Source organism: Onychomys torridus, chromosome 7, assembly GCF_903995425.1.
Source record: "Onychomys torridus chromosome 7, mOncTor1.1, whole genome shotgun sequence".
Classification (NCBI taxonomy): Eukaryota; Metazoa; Chordata; class Mammalia; order Rodentia; family Cricetidae; genus Onychomys; species Onychomys torridus.
The window spans coordinates 59,672,687-59,692,788 of NC_050449.1; the positions used below are offsets into that span (position 1 = coordinate 59,672,687).

The 20,102-nt window shown below is 45.8% G+C and overlaps 1 protein-coding gene across 1 annotated transcript; it reads left to right on the forward strand.

The window, feature by feature from the left end:
* Positions 1–619: 619 nt before the first annotated feature.
* Ciao2a (cytosolic iron-sulfur assembly component 2A) lies at positions 620–12,005 on the forward strand. Its single transcript, XM_036191656.1, has 5 exons — positions 620–964; positions 5,848–6,012; positions 6,410–6,459; positions 9,365–9,410; positions 11,376–12,005. The coding sequence occupies exons 1-5, from the start codon at positions 841–843 to the stop codon at positions 11,471–11,473; spliced, it is 483 nt and encodes a 160-aa protein (XP_036047549.1). The 5' UTR covers positions 620–840; the 3' UTR covers positions 11,474–12,005.
* The last annotated feature ends 8,097 nt before the right edge of the window (positions 12,006–20,102 follow it).

Here is a 20,102-nt window from a genome sequence, read left to right on the forward strand (position 1 = left end):
ATTTGAGGCTGGAAACACAATCACCCTGTAACTGGCACCCATCACAGCCATGAACACAAGAAAGCTTAAGGGATGCTTTTTTAAAAATGGTGATTTCCATTATCATCACTACACACAGTGAACACAGAGAAAGTTCTCGCTGTAAGGTAGAAATATTCCCCATGGAGGGAAGTTGAGTTGGACTGTCTCTAGAAGAAACAAAAACAAAAACCCAAGTCTTCCCTGCCCCTTCGTCATGCCTAACTATCAACACTGGTCGCCTAAAATACTCCCTTTCACCGCAAAAGAAATCCACTTCCGGCCTGATCAGGAAGTAAGAAAGAAAGATTTGATTGGAAGCAGCTTTCTCTGAGAAATAGCTGAGGAGAGTCTCCGTTCTAGGGCTTCATCTAACAGTAGTAACCTTGATCTCCTCTTCCCTACCTCTTCAGGATTCATCTTTAATTCTTCCTAGTAGCTGAGTGGGGCACTTGGTGACGCCTAACAGTCCGTTACTTGAGCCTCTGGATGAGACTACAAGTCACAGAATGCAGTTCGCCGCCACTCGGGTAAACCCCAGACATCCCAGCATGCAACGGGCCTAACGGCAAGCGTGGTGGGTTCCCCCCCCCCAACTGTCCCATCGAAACAGAGCAAAGCATCCTGGGGCATGTAGTCTTTGCAGTTTATTTCCCTAAGTCCTTCGCGTTACTGTTTTGAGTCCCGCCTAGTTTCTGCTCCCCTAAACCTTTACACGTGTCTTGGTTTATTTGAAGACCAGGAAGTTGATAGCTCCTGAGGCCGGCTGCGGAAAGACGGTGGCTCGGTTGGGACAGTCGCCAGGGATGGCGGAACGTGAGAATGGAGCGAGTGTCCGGGCTGCTCTCCTGGACGCTGAGCAGGGTCCTATGGCTCTCAGGCTTTTCTGAGCGGGGAGCTGCCCGGCAGCCCCGGATCATGGAAGAGAAAGCGCTAGAGGTTTATGGTAATTAACTTTACTCAGAACAGCATTTGTCGTTATTTGGAGAGGCGGCAGGGGAGAGAGGGTGGAGGAGGGCCTCCCTTTTGGGCTGGAGTGGACACTTGGGTTTTTGCCAGACCTAGAAGGAAGCGTGTACTTCCGGGTCCCAAGTCACGCAGCAATTTCGGTCATTCTGGGACCCGGGCTATTCTTAAACCGGGTGCGAAATTGAGTCTGAAACTCATAAACCTTCATTCCCTTGGTCTGCCCACTGCTCTAGGGACTATGTCAGGGTGTGTGGGCAGAATGAGTTTACAGTGGGCAGGGAGCAAAGCCGAGAGTCGTTCCTTCTTCAGCTACTGAACCGGCGCTCCTCCCGCCGTAGCTGAGGCCACTGTTGGGGGCTGGCCCAAGGTCACAGCCACTCTCTTCTGTGACAGAGTCAGTAAGAAGTGAAGAGGTTGAAATAGACATCGCAGCGTGAGGCTGCAAATGTACAGTTCTTACATAGTCAAGAGATATATCTTGTACGTACGTACGTACGTACGTACGTACGTATGTATGTATGTATGTATGTATGTATTCTCTCAGATACTCTCCACTTTGAGGGACTGGCTTCATTGTACAGATAAGGGAGGGCGGGGAGGAGTGGTTGAACAAGTACCGGGAGGTCACATTGTCAATAAGGAACAGAGAAAATGATTGTGATTCCAAACTTAGTGCCTTGTTCTCTCTCTCTCCACCTCCTCCTCCACCCTTGACCCTCCCGCCCCAGCCTTTCCTTGCCCCCCCCAACCTCCGACACTTGTAGTATTCTTTTTCTGGGTGGGGGGGGGGAGAAAATCTAGGGTCTCATGCAAGCTAGATGTGCTCTACCTCTAGCCTAGATGTAGCGCTAAGAGATCTGGTCCTAGCTGCGCGTTGGTGGCTCATTTAATCTAGCTCTTAGGAGACAGAGGCAGGCGGGCATCTGTGAGTTCTAGGCCAGCCTGGTCTACAGAGTGAGTTCCAGGACAGCCAGCGCTGTTACACAGAGAAACCCTGTCTCGAAAAACCAAAAAGAAAAAAAAAGAGAGAGTGAGTGTGAGAGAGCAATCAATCTGATCCTACAAATACAGTTTAGGTAAGGATTATAGGCTAGGAAGAATCATTCCAAGGATGGAAAGAGCCGGGGAGCTAATCAGGTTTACTTCTCTCTTTGTTGAGGCAAGGCTGACAACCCCAGGCAGAAGATAATTATGAGTGTTCTATCTCCACAAAACATTCCTGTCCTACCGTCCCTCTATCTATAGCATCTGCACACTGCAACTCTGCAAGAGAGATGATTCTAGTCCTCAAGTTTATAGTGAATGAAACCCACATATGCAAAAATATAGTATGCAGTAGAAGAAGGTCACAAGCTTAAGTAGGAGATACGGACACTCAGGAAAGAACTATAGTAAACGGACTAGAAACATCTGAAAAGATGTAAGAGGGTTACTTGAGTTGGGCCTTGAAGAGTAATTTGGACCTGGATGTCAGAGGTCATATAAGCTTGAAGAAACTGGAGTAAAATATGGAGGTGAGAAGACATAGGGAATTAGCAGTCCAGAAGGAGATACCAGTGTTTGCAGGGGGAGGTGTGTGGCTGGCTGTTGCTTTAGATAATAGGTTCGAATTGAATACTGAAATTTTAAATGACTTTTATTACATTTATTTACATTGTGCATGTTTGCATGCATGCAAGCACGTCACAGTGCAAATTCAGAAGTCAGAGGACAACTTGCTGGAGTCAGTTTTTCCTTCCGCCAAGTGGGTCCTGGGGATGGAACCCAGGAGGTTAATATTATTTGGTGGTAGGCACCTTTACCTGATGAGCCATCTCAGCACAACCCCCATTAAAACTTTTAAATTTAAATGATTTTTTTTTTTTTCCAAGACAGGGTTTCTCTGTGTAGCTTTGCGCCTTAACTGGAACTCACTTTGGAGACCAGGCTGGCCTCGAACTCACAGAGATCTGCCTCCTCTGTCTCCCCAGTACTGGGATTAAAGTTGTGTGCCACCACCGCCCAGCCTAAGAATTTTCTTTTTAAACATTAATTTTAAAAAGTTTATGTGTGTGTGTCTCCAGGGAGGCCAGAAGTGTTGGCTCTCCGTGAAGTTGGAGTTACAGGAGGTTGTGTACTGCCACATGTGGGTGCTGAGACCTGAACTTAGGTCCTCTGCAAGAGCAGACCTTGATGTCAGTACAGAGCAGCAAAAACTTTTAGTGGGTAAGGGGAGAATGGGAGAACAAGCTTGATACCCCCACCCCCCCCTTTTTTTTTTCCAAGACAGGGTTTCTCTGTGTGGCCTTTCCTGGAACTCACTCTGTAGACCAGGCTGGCCTCGAACTCACAGAGATCCACCTGCCTCCGCCTCCCGAGTGCTGGGATTACAGGCATGCACCACCACCACCCGGCAGCTTGATACCTTTTTAAAGAAATCAAACTTCTCAATTCGCTAGAAAGCTAGAGGTGTTAATAAGGGGTTAAGACTTAATTTCAGGATTTAATAGTGTTCAAAGAACATAATACAGCTTTTTACAAGTTAAGGTTACAAGGAGAAGCCTAGGATGGGAGAAGGAAAACCCTATCTCCCCCAATCCCATAATAACCTGCTAAATGAAATTTTATCCTCCTTTCTGCCTGTATTTTCAAATTCATTTTCTAGTTTATTGGCAAGGCCAGAAGATGGCCTGGGGGAAGAGAAGATTGATTGATTTCCCCAGCTGCTCATGTGGTCACTGGGGAGGTATGTGTGATAAAACAGACCCAGAGCTCCTAAAAGCATCAGGCCCGTGTCAACTAAAACCCTGCTTCCCTCCGCTGCCCCCACTTTGTCCTCATCAGTCTTCTCTTTGTTGTATTTTTTCTGTAGCCTCAAGGTAAGATGGCACTCCTGTCCTGGCCCCTGCTGACGCAGGGTATAGCATCCTCCTCTTCTTCAATCCCCTTCCCTTCTGCTTGCTTTTACCAGCCTCCCTTCATAGTTTCCATCTCCTTTTTTTCAACCCCCTTTGAAAACACAGGCTCAGATTCCCCTAATCTTTGTCCGGTTTCTAGCCTCCGTGTAAAGCTTCTGCCTTGGGAACGTATTTTCAGTTCTGTTGGCTTCCCCCTTGCACTGCCAAACTGCTTTCTTCCTAGTGGCTCATGGACTAACAAGTTTTAGTTGTAAAGCCTGAGTTTTCCCGGAGTGTTTGAAGCTGACCACCTCTTTTTCCCTTTCTCACTCTTTCTTTTTGAAGGTCTCACAGTGTAGCCCAGGATGGCCTTGAACTCAGAGTCTTCCTCCTTAGCTTTTCCTGTAAATGTTGATGTTGTTAAATATTCCTCTCTTCCCTTCTCTGCTCCTCTTTACTTTTCCGGTTGGGTCCTTTTCTTTCTTTGGCAGGGTCTCAGTGCAACCTGGAGGTCCTACCATTCAGGCTCCTCCTGCTTCAGCCTTGACAGTGCCAGGGTTACAGGCATGTGCCGCAGCCAGCTTTCAGGGCTCTATCTGTGGGTTTCCTTCCCTTTACACCGAGGCGTCTCAAACTAGGTTGCATATAAGAATGACCTGAGAGGGCTGGAGAGATGGCTCAGCGGTTAAGAGTACTTGTTGCTTTTGCAGAAGACCAGGGTTTGATTCCTAGAACCCACTTGGTGGCTCACAATCATCCTAACTTCCAGATCCAGGGGAGCTGAAGCCTTCTTCAAATGTCTGCAGGCACCAGGCATGCGCCCTGTGCTGCACACATGCACATTGCACACATATACATGTAGGCAAAATATTCATGTTCATAAAACCAAAAATTTTTAAGAAAATAATCTGAGAGGTTTTAAAAACTCTAGCTGTTGGGGTCACGCTTTAAACCAGTTCAATCAGAATGCTTAGGGGTAGGCCCGACAACAGTGTGTTGTTGTTGTTGTTGTTGTTGTTGTTGTTGTTGTTGTTGTAAGCGTTCCTGGTAACTGCAATATTCAGCCAAAGTGCTTCTCATCCCCCCCCCCTTTTTTTTTTCCAAGACAGGGTTTCTCTGTGTAGTTTTGGTGCCTGTCCTGGATCTCGATCTGTAGACCAGGCTGGCCTTGAACTATTGCCTGTCCCATCTCTGTCCCTGTTATGTGCTGATTTTAGGCCTAGCTTCTCTGTGGCTGTCTTTAGTGCTGCTCTTTGGTTCTGGACCTTGTTGCTGGCAGCTCACAGCACTGTCCTTTTCTCTTCCTTGTTCTCTCTCTTGAGGAATCCCTGTTGCCTGTGGCTAGATGTGCAAGACCCTGGTGGTTGGCCCCCACCCTTCTTTTCTGCTCTTTCCTTACACTGGGTTCCAAGCTAAGGAAATACCTGCTGGTTCTGTCCTTCAGTTTAAATGTGAAATACTGAAAGACTTAATCCCACCTTCTCGTCAGCTGAAATTCCTCTGGTGCTCCCTTGATGTTTTTCCCATTCGTATTCCCTAAGGATATGAATTAAGAAACTCCTCCTCTTTATGTGGGCTAATAATGATCCAAGAAAATAGTTTTCTCAAAAGTAACCGAAAATTCCGTCAGAAAATTGGGAGTTGCTGAAATGTTTGTTTAAAAGAAAGTTAGGGTGGGGTGGTGGGAGCTGGAGAGATGGTTCAACAGTTAAGAGCACTGGCTGCTCTTGCAGAGAACCTGGGTTCAGTTTCCAGCAACCACATGACAGCTTACAGCTGTCCATAATGCCCCTTCAGGGGGTCTGGGGCCCTCTTCTGGCTGCTGTGGGCACTCCATGCACATATTTGCGCACACATATAGAGACAAAACATTACATAAAATCAATCTTTAAAAAGTAGTCAGTGCTTCAGTTGAGATGGGAAGAATTGTCCTCACTTGGGATACTCATGTTTTCATTTAATGCCTTGTCTCTGATTCCTGTAGATTTGATTCGAACTATCCGGGACCCAGAAAAGCCCAATACTTTAGAAGAACTGGAAGTGGTAACGGAGAGTTGTGTGGAGGTTCAGGAAATCAATGAAGAAGACTATTTGGTTATTATCAAGTTCACACCAACAGTACCTCATTGCTCTTTGGCAACTCTTATTGGTAAGGGTGTGTGTGTGTGTGTGTGTGTGTGTGTGTGTGTGTGTGTGTGTGTAAGCTGTCATATAGTATGTGGACAGTCTGGGCTGTCATACAGTATATGGATGCAGTCTGGGCTGTTGTATAGTATGTGGACACAGTCTGAGCTTTGTGCTTTTTCTAAAACCAATAAGAAGAAATAAAAGACCAGGCCTTTAATCTCAGCACTCAGGAGGCAGAGGCAGGCAGATCTTTGAGTTCAAGGCCAGCCTGGTCTACAGAACAAGTTCTAGGATAACCAGGGCTGTTACACGGAAAAACCCTGTTTCAAAAAAACAAAAAGAAGGAAGAGAGAGAGAGAGAGAGAGAGAGAGAGAGAGAGAGAGATAAAGAGATAATGGGATTTTTTTCTCTGTCACAGGACTGTGCTTAAGAGTAAAGCTTCAGCGGTGTCTGCCATTCAAACACAAGGTAAGAAAGCTTGTTATTATCTTAAACCCGAGCCTCACATGAGCTAGGCCAGTGCCCTGGCACTGAACCATGTGCCTACTCCAGATTGTCTTCTATGACACTTGTTAGGATATAACTCACACCATACAAGCCCCCTGAAGTGGACAATAGTGGATTCTCATAACTCCTGCAGAGCTCTGCAGCTGTCTCTGAGAAGGCCTTTATCCAGTCAAGTGTGGTTGTGTGTAAGTGTAGTGTCACCACTCGGGAGGCTGAGATAGGAGCTAGCCTGGGCTACATAGCCAGATCCTGTATCAAAAATGGAAAAGAAGGCAGGCAGCCAGGCAGGCCAGAAGGAAGGAAGGGAGGAAGGAAGGAGGAATGCTGTCTGTCAGCGTATACTCACTAGCAGTCACTCAACTCTTACACCTCGCCCTTCTCTGTACTGGGACAACCATCTATCTCCTGTCTCCATGGTTTGCTTGGACATTTCATTTTAATGAAGTTATGCAGTATGTGGATTCTTTGACTTAGTATGTTTTCAGTGTTTATGTTTTATCATGTATAGGTATTTCATCCCCCCCTCCCCCCCAGCTGAGGACTAAATCCAGGGCCTTGCGAGTGTTAGGCAAGTGCTCTACCACTGAGCTAAATCCCCAGCCCAGTATTTCATTCTTTTGTATTATATAATATTCCATTGTATAGAGACACCTTGTTGTTTTTACTTTCTTATCAGTTGTTAGACATTTGAGTTGTCCCCACTTTTTGTGACGTTAAAAATATTGTTTTGGGGGCTGGAGAGATGACTCTGGTTAAGGGTATTAACTGCTCTTCCAGAAGACCCTGATTCAATTCCCAATACCCACATGGAAGCTCACAACTCCAGTACCCAGGGACCAGACACCCATGGCAGAACACCAACACACATAAAATAAATATAAATTTTAAAAAACTGAAAAAAAAATATTGTTTTGGGGCTGAGGAGATGGTTTAGTGGTTATAAGCACTGACTGCTCTTGCAGAGGACCTGAGTTCAATTCCCAGCACCCACATGGTGGCTCACAACCATCTGTAACTCCTGTTCTTCTTCTAATTCCTATGGACATGCTATACACATACATAAATGCAGGTAAAACATTCATACACATAAAGTAAATAAATCTTAAAACGACATATAATTGTTTCCCCACTTGTCCAGTAATATCCTTTATGGCAATGTACCCTCCCGTTACTACCCTTCCCTCCCATCACATGTTCTCATTAGACTCCATTTTGGCAGCTTCCCAAGTGCTGAGATCATAAGCACCATCAGCACACCCAGTGATCTGGACACTTTTGAAGAGTGTAGAGTAGACATTTCATAGATTGTCTCTCACATTGGGTTTTCAGATTTTTTTTTAAAGAGATTTATTTATTTATTGTGTATACAGTGTTCTGCCTGCATGTATGCCTACAGACCAGAAGAGGGCACCAGATCTCATGACAGATGGTTGTGAGCCACCATGTGGTTGCTGGAAATTGAACTCAGGACTTTTGGAAGAACAGCAGGTGCTCTTAACCTCTGAGCCATCTCTCCAGCCCCCTTCAGATGTTTTATGATTAGATTGTTACTCATTTTTGGCAAGAAAACCAAATAAACATGATCTTATTACATGACATCAAGAGGCTATAGTTTTAGTTTGTCCCATTATTGATGACAGTTGCCTCATTAACTATTTGGTTACACTGAGGTATATTAATAATTCATAAAGAAATATGGGGGTAAATACTTGATTCTTCATCTCTGTTTGTCAGCCTTTTTTTGAGACAGGGTCTCACTATGTAGCTCTAGCTGTCCTGGAACTCATAATGTAGACCATACTGGCCTCAGACTCACAGAGACCCACCTGCTGCTGTCTCTCAAGTGCTGGGATTACAGGCATCTGTCACCATGCCCAGCCTATGGCTATTTCAGAATACTGAGTCATGTGTAATTTTTAACCAGAGTGAAGGAATGGAGAGTGATACTCATGGGTTCAATAAGCATTATGGCACTGGGGGAATCTGCATGGTGGTCTTTCTAATAGTGTGTCTGTGGCATATGTATGGAGGTCAGAGCATAACTTTCAGGTTGCTTCTTTCCCTCCTTTGTGACTTCTAGGTATTGAATTCAGGTCATCAGGTGTGTCTGGCAAGCGCTTCTACATACTGAGCATCTTGCCAGCCCATATTTTGTATTTTTAAGAGACTGAACTAGATGGTCTCTAAGGTCCCTATTAACTATGATAGATTCTGAGTGTTTTCCATCAAACAACGTTGATCTCCGTGGTGATTCTGTGCCTCTGGGCTCTCTGCATAGGCTTGCCTTAGCCACAGCAGTTTTGTGGTTGTTGCAAAAGCTCTTGTGCTTAGGAGTTGACTAATTTGTGGGCCTAGCAAGTCTAAATGAAATAGCTTTACTGGTATTACACTTGGGAATAAATTTCGCAAGATAATAGAGGAAAAGGAGGATGCAAAAAAACTACATATTTGTCTCATTTTTGTAAAACAGTAACTGTGTGTGCATATAAAATATGCGTAAGAGAAAAAGATGTGAGAGAGTGAGTGTGGAAAGAAGGAAGAAACAACACTAGGTTGTTGATGTGGCGCCCCTGGGAAGTGGGACAGAGGGTAAATTAGATACAGATTTGGAAGGATAAGAGGGGAGGGCAAAGATCATGTGAGATCTCTGTACAAAACTGTGTGTATGCATACAGAAATCCATGCGCGCATACGCCCCTTGCAGGTCAACTGGTGGAAATACTACTGTCGGTTCCATCCTGTCGAGGTCTATGATATTAGGAAGAGGGTTTGGGCTTTCCTCCCTGATCCCTGCGTCTGCCCCACACACCCCTCCCTGAGCTCTTAGGATGTTCAGATGTTTTGCTTCTGTCTCGTTTCTTTCCAGTTGGAAATCTACATTTCTGAAGGAACTCACTCGACAGAAGAAGACAGTAAGTGATGGCAGACGTAATTGCAGATGGCTGCAGCTAATACTTTTGTCTGGGTACTAGGTTATCTGTCAGCCACTTCTCTACTGGGGTGCCTGCAAAAAGAGCTGTGCTTTTCCATCACAGGTCATTTTCCACTGTGTCTCTGGTAAACTGGGGCCCATGAATAGTAACTGGTTCAGTCCATAGGCTACAAAAGGATCTGTAAACATCCAGTTCTAGGGATCGTGAACTTCAAAGGTTTGCTTCTGCTCTGACAGCCCCTTAGCTGTGGGAAAGTTGAAACTGGGGATCTCACAAGTCAAGCATTAGGGAGTCTCAGGGCTGGGGCTGTCTGTTAGAGTTAATGTGCTAGGATGGAAGTGGGGGTGACAGTCTATTGAAGACCCCTAGTCTGCAGAGAGAAGTCAGCTAATAGTCATTTGAAAACTGTAGAGGTGGGATTTGAAAACAGCAAAAGACATGTTTCCTAATTAGTGACGTGGTACATGGGAAACAGAATATTATACAAATGACGAGACCAAGTAAAGAGAAGAGCATTGTCAGGTGTGGTGGTGCGCACCTCCAGTCCCAGCAGTCGGAGGTAGAGGCAGGCCAATCTGAGTTTGAAGCCAGCCTGGTTTACACAGTCAGGACTACATAGAAAGACTCTGTCTCAAGTAAATGGTAAAAATGTTTGTTTAGCTTTCGTCACTAGATAGACTGATAGTGTAAAGAAGAGCAGAGGAGGGAGGCGCAGGGTGGTGATGGGTGAGCGTGAGATGGAAGATCATGAGCCCAAAAGGTACACACAGGGCTGGGGGAGAGAGACGCATCAAAATGTATGCTAGGAGAGAGGTGCAGAGAATGTTCACTGCTTCAGAGGAAGCCCGCCAGCCTGTCCTAGAAGTCTGTTAGGTACTGTCAGGACAAGGGTAAAAATCATGTCCTAGCTTTACATTCCCGGGGGTAAGTGCACCAAGCCCCAGAAACTAGGAGCTTTACCCCTCACTTTGTTTATTTATTTTATTGTATGTGTGTGGATGTTTTGCCTGAATGCATGTCTGTGCACCTGTTTGCATGCCTCCAGTGCCTGCAGAGGCCAGGAGGGGCATCAGACTCCCTGGAACTGAAGTTACGTTATTAGCTGCTATATGGATTCTGGGAATCAAAGCCAGGTCCTCTGGAAAAGCATCCAGTACTCTTTTCAGTCCTCACTTTATTTATTTTAATTATTTACTCTTTGTCAATGCTGGGGATTGAACCCAGGGCCTCATATATGCGAGGCAAGTGCTATAGCATTGAGCTGTATCCCCAGTCCATTTTATTTATTTGTGAGACTTGGTCTCATTTCATAGATCAAGCTGGCTTCAAACTCACAGAGATCCTCCTGCCTCTTCTTCCTGAGTCCTGGGTGTAAAAGTAGGCACCATCATGCCTGGCCAAAACACTTAGAATTTTTGCCATGTAAGCAGCACTGTAGTTTAAAAAGCAGGCTTAAGTGGGGAAAGCGGCAGTTTAGAATTTCACTCTGACTGTAGAAATGTGTGTTGGTGATGGCAAGAAAGAAAGAAATTGGAGTAGCATTGCTGTAGGAGTGGTAGGGCAATAGTGTTTTTCTCTTGGAACTGCTTTCCAGACCTTAGACATGGCATTAGGAGGGGCTAGGGAGCCGGCTCAGTGGTAAGAGCCTGTGTTGCTCTTCCAGAGGACTGGGGTTCAGTGCACCCCACTTAGAGCCTCAGCCCCAGGAGATGCAGCAGCCCTATTCTGGCCTCCATAGGACTTGTGAGCAATGCTCACACGTGTGTGTGCACACACACAAAAGAAAAAATCTTAAAAGAAACTGAATGATGAGTTTTAAAGTTCTCAATAATTAGTTGTAGGTTCTCAAGGAGTTAAATCTGTTGTTTTGGCAGGCTAATACAAATGGCCATCTGGTCTCTCTGTTGACACAGCTCTGTTAACTTTTGTCCACGTGTTTTGCAGTCAACAAGCAGATAAATGACAAAGAGCGAGTGGCAGCTGCGATGGAGAACCCCAACCTACGGGAAATTGTGGAACAGTGCGTCCTTGAGCCTGACTGAGATGTCTTAGGAGCCAGTGACCTGTAATCATTTGCTCTGTTTGTTTAAATCTTTGTAAAATTCGGGACTCACGTTGAATATGTAGGTGATTTGTACCTCAAAGCATTTTTTTAAAGTTTTTTTGTGTTTTTGTTTGTTTGTTTTTGTTTTTTTGAGACAGGATTTCTCTGTGTAACAGCCCTGGCTGTCCTGAAGCTCTCTTTGTAGCCAGGCTGGCCTCAAACTCACAGAGATCCCCCAGCCTCTGCCTCCTGAGTGCTGGGATTAAAGGCTGCACCACCATCGCCTGCTTTTTTAAAGGATTCTTTCCGAGCAGTTATGAAGTAGAACCTAATTGTTCAGAGAGTAACATTCTCAGGATTTCTAACCTAAGTGATCAGACAGAAAAATATTTTCTAGTTATTATGTGTAAAATGTTACTATTTTTCTGATGACCATTCTGATACAACTGCCCTTCATGTCAAATATCTACTGTGCCCAAATGTATTTCGTTTAAATCATCATTCTAAATAAATACAACAGATGATTCTTATAATGGCTCACCTAATATCTATGTGAACTTCTAACATATCTCCAAAGCCGTGTTCACTGATTATTATGTAGAGAGAAGTCTAAAAATGAGTAGGAACCCTTAAGGAGAGGCCCTGCCTTCCTTTTTGGGGAACCCTGGACCCATTTAGAGCTGAGGAACATAATGTGGAGAGGGTCAATTTTGAATAATTTATTGTATGTGTATGATTGTTTTACCTGCATGTTTATATGTGCACCACATGCTTGTCTGGTGTCTAAGTCCAGAAGAAGAATCAACCCCCCTGGGACTGGAGTTACAGATAGTTGTGAGCTGCCCTGTGGGTGCTGGGATCGAACCCAGGTCCTCTGGAAGGACACTGAGCCATCTCTCTGGCCTGGTGCTTACAGAAGTCTCCCAAAGAAGAGTTGGGGTTACAGCACAGTGAAAGTGTTGTGCTCTGCAAGGACATGCACCTGGGTTCAACACCCTCCAAAAAGGACCATGAAGTTGTCCAAAGGTTTTTGTTTTTGTTTTGTTTTGGTTTTTCAAGACAGGGTTTCTCTGTGTAGCTTTGTGCCTTTCCTGGAATTCACTCTGTAGACCAGGGTGGCCTCGAACTCACAGAGATCTGCCTGCCTCTGCCTCCCGAGTGCTGGGACTAAAGGCGTGCGCCGCCACCATTAGTTTTTGTTTTGTTTTTACTGAATCAATCGAGATGCTTGTTCTGGTCTTTCCTTCTGCTTGGTTCGTCATATATATATATATAATCTTTATTGACAGATAATTCACATAGTATGCAATTGTCCTGTTTGCACAGTTTCATAGACTTTAGTCCAGCATCCTCATAGGCCCATGACACCATCACCACTTCCTTTTTTAGAACATCACTGTCTTCAATTTCTTTCTTTCCCTTTCTTTTTTTTTTTTTTTTTTTGAATGCTGAACATCGTTTATTGAAGGAGGGAGGAGGTCTTAAATACAGGCTTACAGCACAATGGGAGAACCCCAGAGGGCAGAAGTTTGCTTCCAATGTTTTACAATCTTGCATCTAAGCTGTTAATGCCCGATATGCAGGATACACAGACAAGGAACTTCTCTTAAGCATTCAGGAGGGTGGAATCTCGCAGGGAATTAGCATAAGGAGGATATCAAGGTCAAGGTCAGCAAGCAAGGCAACAGTTACCCAAAACGGGGGCCAGGGACCTACAGGTCCCCCCTTTTACTAAAAAACAAGCTTCCGACTTAGGTTGCGTGGGACGTCAGCAGGTCACCTTACTCATCATGGAGACACCTGTCCAGGCCACACAGGCACTCTGTCTTAGGTTGGTGAGCACCCCCCAGGTATTACCTGTCTCTGAATACTCATTGTCATACAGGCTCAATCGTGTGTGAGCTGCAGAGTTAACTGTTGCCAAAGATCTCTAAGTGGCGCTGGGCTTGCAATCTATGTGTTCGACACAGAAAAGACCAACAGAAGTCTTAACCCACCCATAGCCAGTAGGCTAAAAGTAACTGAGCCATTCCCTTCCTTAACAAGCCTTACTGCAAATTGGAGTCCTTGTAAGATGTTATCCCAAAAGCAAATGGAACTTGAGTTTGTAAATTTATAACTTTCAAAGCCAATCGAAATGTATATAACTATTGATTTAAATTTGTCATGCCTAATAGAATGAAAGATTAATAAACTGTGGTAGCTACTTTTGCTGCCAGGGTCTCCACTGCAATAACGGCAGCAGCGATGTCAAATTCTCTTCTGGAGCGTATGGGCATCCACTGGCACGGATACAACTCAGGAACACAAACTGCCGAGGCCCATTATTCTTGATCCCAGCACAACTTAAGCTGGCAGCTCTGCAAAAGAACAACTAAGATTGTTTCATCTTGATACGGGGAAGTGTACAAAGGGTGTGATAGGAAAAGTGTTCATCGGAAGTGTACAAAGGGTGAGATAGGTAGCTTGCATCAGCCCCTGATGTTCCTCACTACCTGGCACTTGTGTTCTCGGTCAGTTTCTTCCACATTGATTCAGAGCTGGTGGGCAGACCCAACTAGAAATGGCAGAGGGACAGTGTGAGATTGTGAGTGTGGGTTGGAATAGGTAGTGAGTAGGATGGTGAGTGTGGGTTGGAATAGGTAGTGAATAGGATTGTGAGTGTGGGTTGGAATAGGTAGTGAATAGGATTGTGAGTGTGGGTTGGAATAGGTAGTGAATAGGATTGTGAGTGTGGGTTGGAATAGGTAGTGAATAGGATTGCTCACTCTGTCAGGATCTGGCCACCTTCGTCTGAGAGCATTCAAGCATCCCAGTGGAGATTTTCACAGGTAGAGGTCTCCCCAAGGCTTCCTACAATCACTGTGCACCAATTTACAGCCTGAGTGAACCACCGTGGAAGCCATCTTCCATCCTCAATCACTGTGGCAAGTGGGTAAGAGCCTAATAAGAGACCCTGAGCGAGAACTGTCCAGATAAGCCACTCCCCAATTTCTGACCAGAAGAGCTATGCAAGAGACTGCATGTTTATTGTTTATTTCACGAAGATTATTTTTTTGAGGGAGGGGTTAGTTTGTTATGCAACACTAAGTCACAGAGTGCGGGGTGCCAACACCCATTTTGTCAGAAGGCTGGGATGTAACATGTGGCACTCTGTTGAGGGGAATTTTAAGAAGCTAACTCAGAGTCTGTGCTGTCTGCAGGTGAGAGACTCGGGGCATCAGGGGCAGGCCTAAGGGACAAAGTGGACAGGGCTAGAGGCTGGGGGCAGCTCCTGCTTTGGAAATTTAGAACTACTTTAAAAAAATACTATTTTTTAAACAATTTTAAGTGTATGTATGTTTTGCCTGCATGTATATCTGTGTGCCACGTATGTGCCTAGGACCTGTGGAGGACAGAAGAGGGCATCAGATTTCTTGAAATAGGAGTTACAGATGGTAGTGAGCTACCATGTGGGTACTGAGAATTGAACCTGGGTCCTGCAAGAGCAACAAGTGCTCTTAGCCACTGAGTCATCTCTCTGGCTCACAGGCAAAGCTGTGCTTGAATATTTCTCATGAGTTTTGCTGTGGGGTTATAATTGACATGGCTGATAGCCAGCAGGCTATCAGCAGGGCCAAGGAAACCTCAGCAGAAAGGGTCTAGACATGTGCTACCTGGTGCCCGGGGATCGAGTGAAGAACAGCAATGAGCAGTGAGGGAAGAGAGGCCTCTGTTAGGATCAGGAACTCAGGTAAGAGAAAGCACCTCAGAGACCATGAGCCGACCGGCAGAGGAAGAACTGTTTGGGTGTTTAGCAGCACCTCACAGGGCTCCCCAGGCAGTGGAGAGGGGCAAGGAGCCGCCCCTTTTCTCACGCTAGGTTCAAGTCTGAAGAAAGAGACTTCATGCCAGGTTCATAGTTTCAAGTATGAGATGTGATGGGATACTTTGATGAAATGAGGTTGTAGGATTAAAAGTGATAGGTGGGTGGGCTGCACAGCTCAGCTGGTAAGGGCTCCTGCTGCCATGGCTGACAGTCTGGGTTCAACCCCAGGGACCCACATGGTGGAAGTTGAGAACTGATTCACGCACATTGTCCTCTGACTTCCACAGACATACTGTGGTACAAGCACCCACAGATACACACACATGCACACAAACCAAATAAAATGTTATCAGAAGTAAAAAATGGCAGGAAGGAGCTTAGGAAGTGGCTCAGTGGTAGAGCAGAGTGTGCCCTAGCATGTGTAAGAGTCAGTGCCCAAATAGAAACAGACAAATTGTTCCAGAAAGACAATCAGACAAAGGTCATGTGTGTTTGAAATCCCCCAGGACAGAAGATGAGTGCTCTCCCAACAGCTTCAGGATGGTGGGGGATGGAAAGGTCAGAATTGATTCCTGCACAGCACTCAGTCGTAGAAGTTTCTTTAAAACCCTCCTGGCTTCCGTGGAGATGCTGCTGTCTCAGCACAGCTCCGCCTGCGCCCTTCCTTCCTCTTGAGACCATGGAGACGTTAGCTTTGTGGAAATACTGGGGTTTCCTCCCTATCTTTTGCTGTAACTTCCCAGTGGCAGCTTCTTTTCTTCCAGTTCTTGCAAAATATGTTTCCAGGGCCAGGAGTGCTGTGCATGCCTGTAACCCAGCTCTCAAGAGGTAGAGGAAGGAGGATCCAGAGTTCAAGGTCAGCCTTAGCTACAGAAGGAGATGTGGTCCCAAAAAACCAACCAAACAAAAATGTTACCTAGCATATGTAAATAGTGAAGTGTTCCTGATTCCACCCCACCCCCCCCTTTTTTTTTCCAAGACAGCATTTCTCTGTGTAGCTTTTGGAGCCTATCCTGGGACTTGCTCTGTAGACCAGGCTGGCCTTGAACTCACAGAGATCCACCTGCCTCTGCCTCCCAAGTGCTGGGATTAAAGGCATGCACCACCACTGCCTGGCCATTCCTGATTTTTTTTTTTACATTAAAATTTTTTTTAAAGATTTACTTCATATATATATACATTTCTTGCCTACATGTATGTATATGTGCTGTGTGGATACCTGGTGCACACAGAGGCCAGAAGAGGGTCCCTGGAACTGGAGTTATGGACTGCCATATGGCTTCTGGGAACTGAACCTGGGTCCCAAGCAAAGCAGCAAGTTCTCTTTACAGATGAATTGCTAAACAGTCTTATTAATAAAAAACTCAGAGCCAGAAATTGGGGTTAAAGCCTGAGAGAGATCAGAGGAATAGGAAAAGCCACAGCTAACCTCACCTCACCAACTCCGCAGCTTCCAAAGTGAGCTACTTCCTGTCTACCCACACCTATATACCTTTCTGTTCTCTCATTTGCTCTCTCCGCCCAACTACATCACTTCTTCTTCCTGCCCAGCTCTGTCACTTCCTGTCTGTACAAAACTCCAGACCTCTGTGGTTAGTGCTGGGATTAAAGGAGGGTATCACTGCCTGGACCTATTTCCAGTGTGGCCTTGAAGTCACAGAGATCTGGACAGATCCCTGCCTCCCAAATGGCAGGATTAAAGCATGTGCTACCGTTGCCTGACTTCTTTGTTAATGTAGTAGCTGGCTTTTCCCTCTGATCCTCAGGTAAATTTTATTGGGAGACACAGTATATTGGGGGACACAGTGCATCACCACACTTAACTGCTGAGAGCTCTCTCTCCAACACTTTGGTGTTTTGGTTTTTTTTTTTTTAATTTTATTTTTTGCTTTTCTTTCTTTTTAAAAGAAATTCTCCTAATATTTTGTTTGGCTATAACTTCTTTTAATATATATTTATTTTGGGATGAGGTCTCACTATATTGCCCAGGTTGGCCTCAAATTGGACTCTAGAGATCCTCCTGCCCCAGCCTCCTACAAAGCTTGGGACTTGCCGTGTGTGTGCTGTACCCGGCACATGTTCCTATTTTTCAGCCATCACTGTAAACACCTGTGGTGGTTTGGAAGGAAATGGCCCCAAAGGGAGTGGCACTGTTGGAGGTGTGGCCTTGTTGGAGGAAGCGTGTCACTGGGGGGGGGGGGGGGCTTTGAGGTCTTTTTTGCTTAAGCTTCACTTAGTGTCTCAATCACCTTCCTGTTGCCTGCAAGATGTAGGACTCTCAGCTACTTCTCCAGCACCAGACTCATCCCAGTGCCCTGGAGACTAAGGCAGGAAAATTGCCATGAGTTCAAGACCAACCTGGGCCAAGGAGTGAGACCCTGTCTTAGCCCCAAAAGTAATTAAGATAAAGCCTCAAAAGCAAAGTTTCTCTGTCTTTCTGCCCTCCTGTGTCCTGTGCCTCTGTCCCTTTCTCCCCTGGAGTCATAGAAACCAGAAATGTCTTCACCAGGGCAGGTCCAGGAATAGCCAGCCCTCTTCCTGCTTTGGAGCACAGCATAAAGAAACTCAGCTCTACCTTGTCTGACAATAAGATCCTTCTTCAGAGGGTCCTATCCCATTCCTCAGAGGGAGGATTGCTGCAGAGAAGCTAAGAGCTGTGGTGGTATTGTGTTCCCCGAAATATTGTGTGTTCCCAGAAATAAACTTATCTGGGGTCAGAAAACAGGACGGCCACAATATTAAACATGAGGATAGGCAGTGGTAGCACATGCCTTTAATCCCAGCACTTGGGAGGCAGAACCAGGTAGATCTCTGTGAGTTCAAGGCCACATTGGAACAGCTAGGCATAGTGACACACACCTTTAATCCCAGAAAGCAAGCCTTTAATCCCAGGGAGTGGGGGCAGAAAGAGAAAGATTATATAAAGCGTGAAGACCAGAAACTAGAAGCATTTGACTGGTTCAGCATTTTGGCTGGTTAAGCTTTTAGGCTTTGGAGCAACACAGTTCAGCTGAGATTCATTTGGATGAGGACGCAGAAGCTTGCAGTCTGAGGAAACAAGACCAGCTGAGGAACTGGCGAGGTGAGGAAACCGTGGCTTGTTCCATCTCTCTGATCTTCCAGCAGTCACCCCAATAACTGGCCTTGGGTTTGATTTTATTAATAAGAACTTTTAAAGATTCCCGCTACAAAGAGCCTGGACAGACAGACAGTCAGGCCCTCCTAGTTTCCTGCATGCTCATCACCTTATACTTTGGTGTGCATCTCTAGCAGAGAAAGGAAACATTTTAGGGTAGCTGAGGGTCTAGCGCTATGGTAGAGCACTTGCCTCATATAGACAAGGCCTGGGTTCAGTCCCCAACACTGCGGGGAAAAATTCCAGTGGCATATTGTTCTTGAGAAACTGAGACGGTAGGATCTATGCCTGTGCTGCATGTAAAGACCCTGTCTTCAGTTAGTGTTCTATTGCTGTGGAGAGACACCATAACCAAGGGAACTCTTACAAAAGAAATCACTTAGATGGGGGCTTGCTTACAGTTTCAAAGGGTTAGTCCATGATCATCATGGCAGAGAGCATCCTGGAAGCCAGGCAGGCATGTGGCTAAGAGCTTACATCCTGATCTACATACAGGCACAGAGAGAGAGAGAGAGACTGGGCCTAGTGCCACGCCCCTTTCAACAAGACCACACCCCCTAGTCTTTCCCAAACAGTTCCACTAACTGGGAACCAAGCATTCAGATGCATGAGCCACTGGACACCATTCACATTCAAACCACCACAGACCACCACAGACCCTGCCGTAGTCAGCGTTTCTATTGCTCTGGTGAAATGCCATGACCAAATAGCAACTGGGGAGGAAAGGATTGATTGATCTGGCTTATGCTTCCACATCACAGTTCATCATCTAAGGAAGTCAGGACAGGAACTCAAACAGGACAGGAACCTGAGGACAGGAGCTGATGCAGAGGCCATGGAGGGGTGCTGCTTACTAGCTTGTTCTCCATAGCTTGCTCAGCCTGCTTTCTTCTAGAACTCAGGACCACCAGCCCAGGGGTGGCCCCGCCCGTGATGAGCTGGGCCCTCCATTATCACTAAATCAGAAGATACCCTGCAGGCTTGTGTACGTCTTGATCTTCGAGGCGTTTTCATACCTGAGGTTCTGTCCTGTCAGATAGCTTTAGCTTGTGTCAAGTTGACATAAAACTGTCCATCACAGACCCCATCTCAACAAAATAAAACATGAGAGGAGAGTACGAGAACGCTTGAGACTTTAAACCACATGTTCTGTTAGGACTGTTCAACGCCACACTGGGAGAGTAAGAGCAACCAGGATAGCAGGTAAACAGAGTGCCCGAGTTCCAATAACATTTACATGTGGGGCCTGGGGATGGGGCTCAGTTGTTGGGGTGCTTGCCTAGTACACAGGAAGCCCTGGGTTCCATCCCCAGCACCACACAACCCAGGGTGGTAGTGGCACACGACTTTAATCCCAGCACTTGGGAGGCAGAGGCAGGCGGATCTCTGAGTTCGAGGCCAGCCTGGTTTCAGGACAGCCAGGACTGTCCAGAGAAACCTTTTCTTGAAAAAACAAAAGAAAACACAAAATAGAAGAGACTACTGACTAACCGGCGCTGACTGGCTTCTCTCAGCTAGGCGTGATTACTTGAAGAGAACACTAGATGGCAGCAAAGCATGACTCTGACAATGACTCTGACAGCATTGGGCTTTGAGGTGAGGGCTGCTTCTACACATGCAGTGACATCTGATTGGACCCCATTGCCTCGAGCTCTGCAATTTTTTCCTTTGTTCTGATTGCAA

Excerpts from the sequence above, each read along its gene's own strand:
- Ciao2a (XM_036191656.1), top strand. The coding sequence starts at position 841 with ATGGAGCGAGTGTCCGGGCTGCTCTCCTGGACGCTGAGCAGGGTCCTA. Across the intron at positions 965-5,847 it reads GAAAGCGCTAGAGGTTTATG|ATTTGATTCGAACTATCCGG; the intron begins GTAATTAACTTT and ends TGATTCCTGTAG. Across the intron at positions 6,013-6,409 it reads CTCTTTGGCAACTCTTATTG|GACTGTGCTTAAGAGTAAAG; the intron begins GTAAGGGTGTGT and ends TCTCTGTCACAG.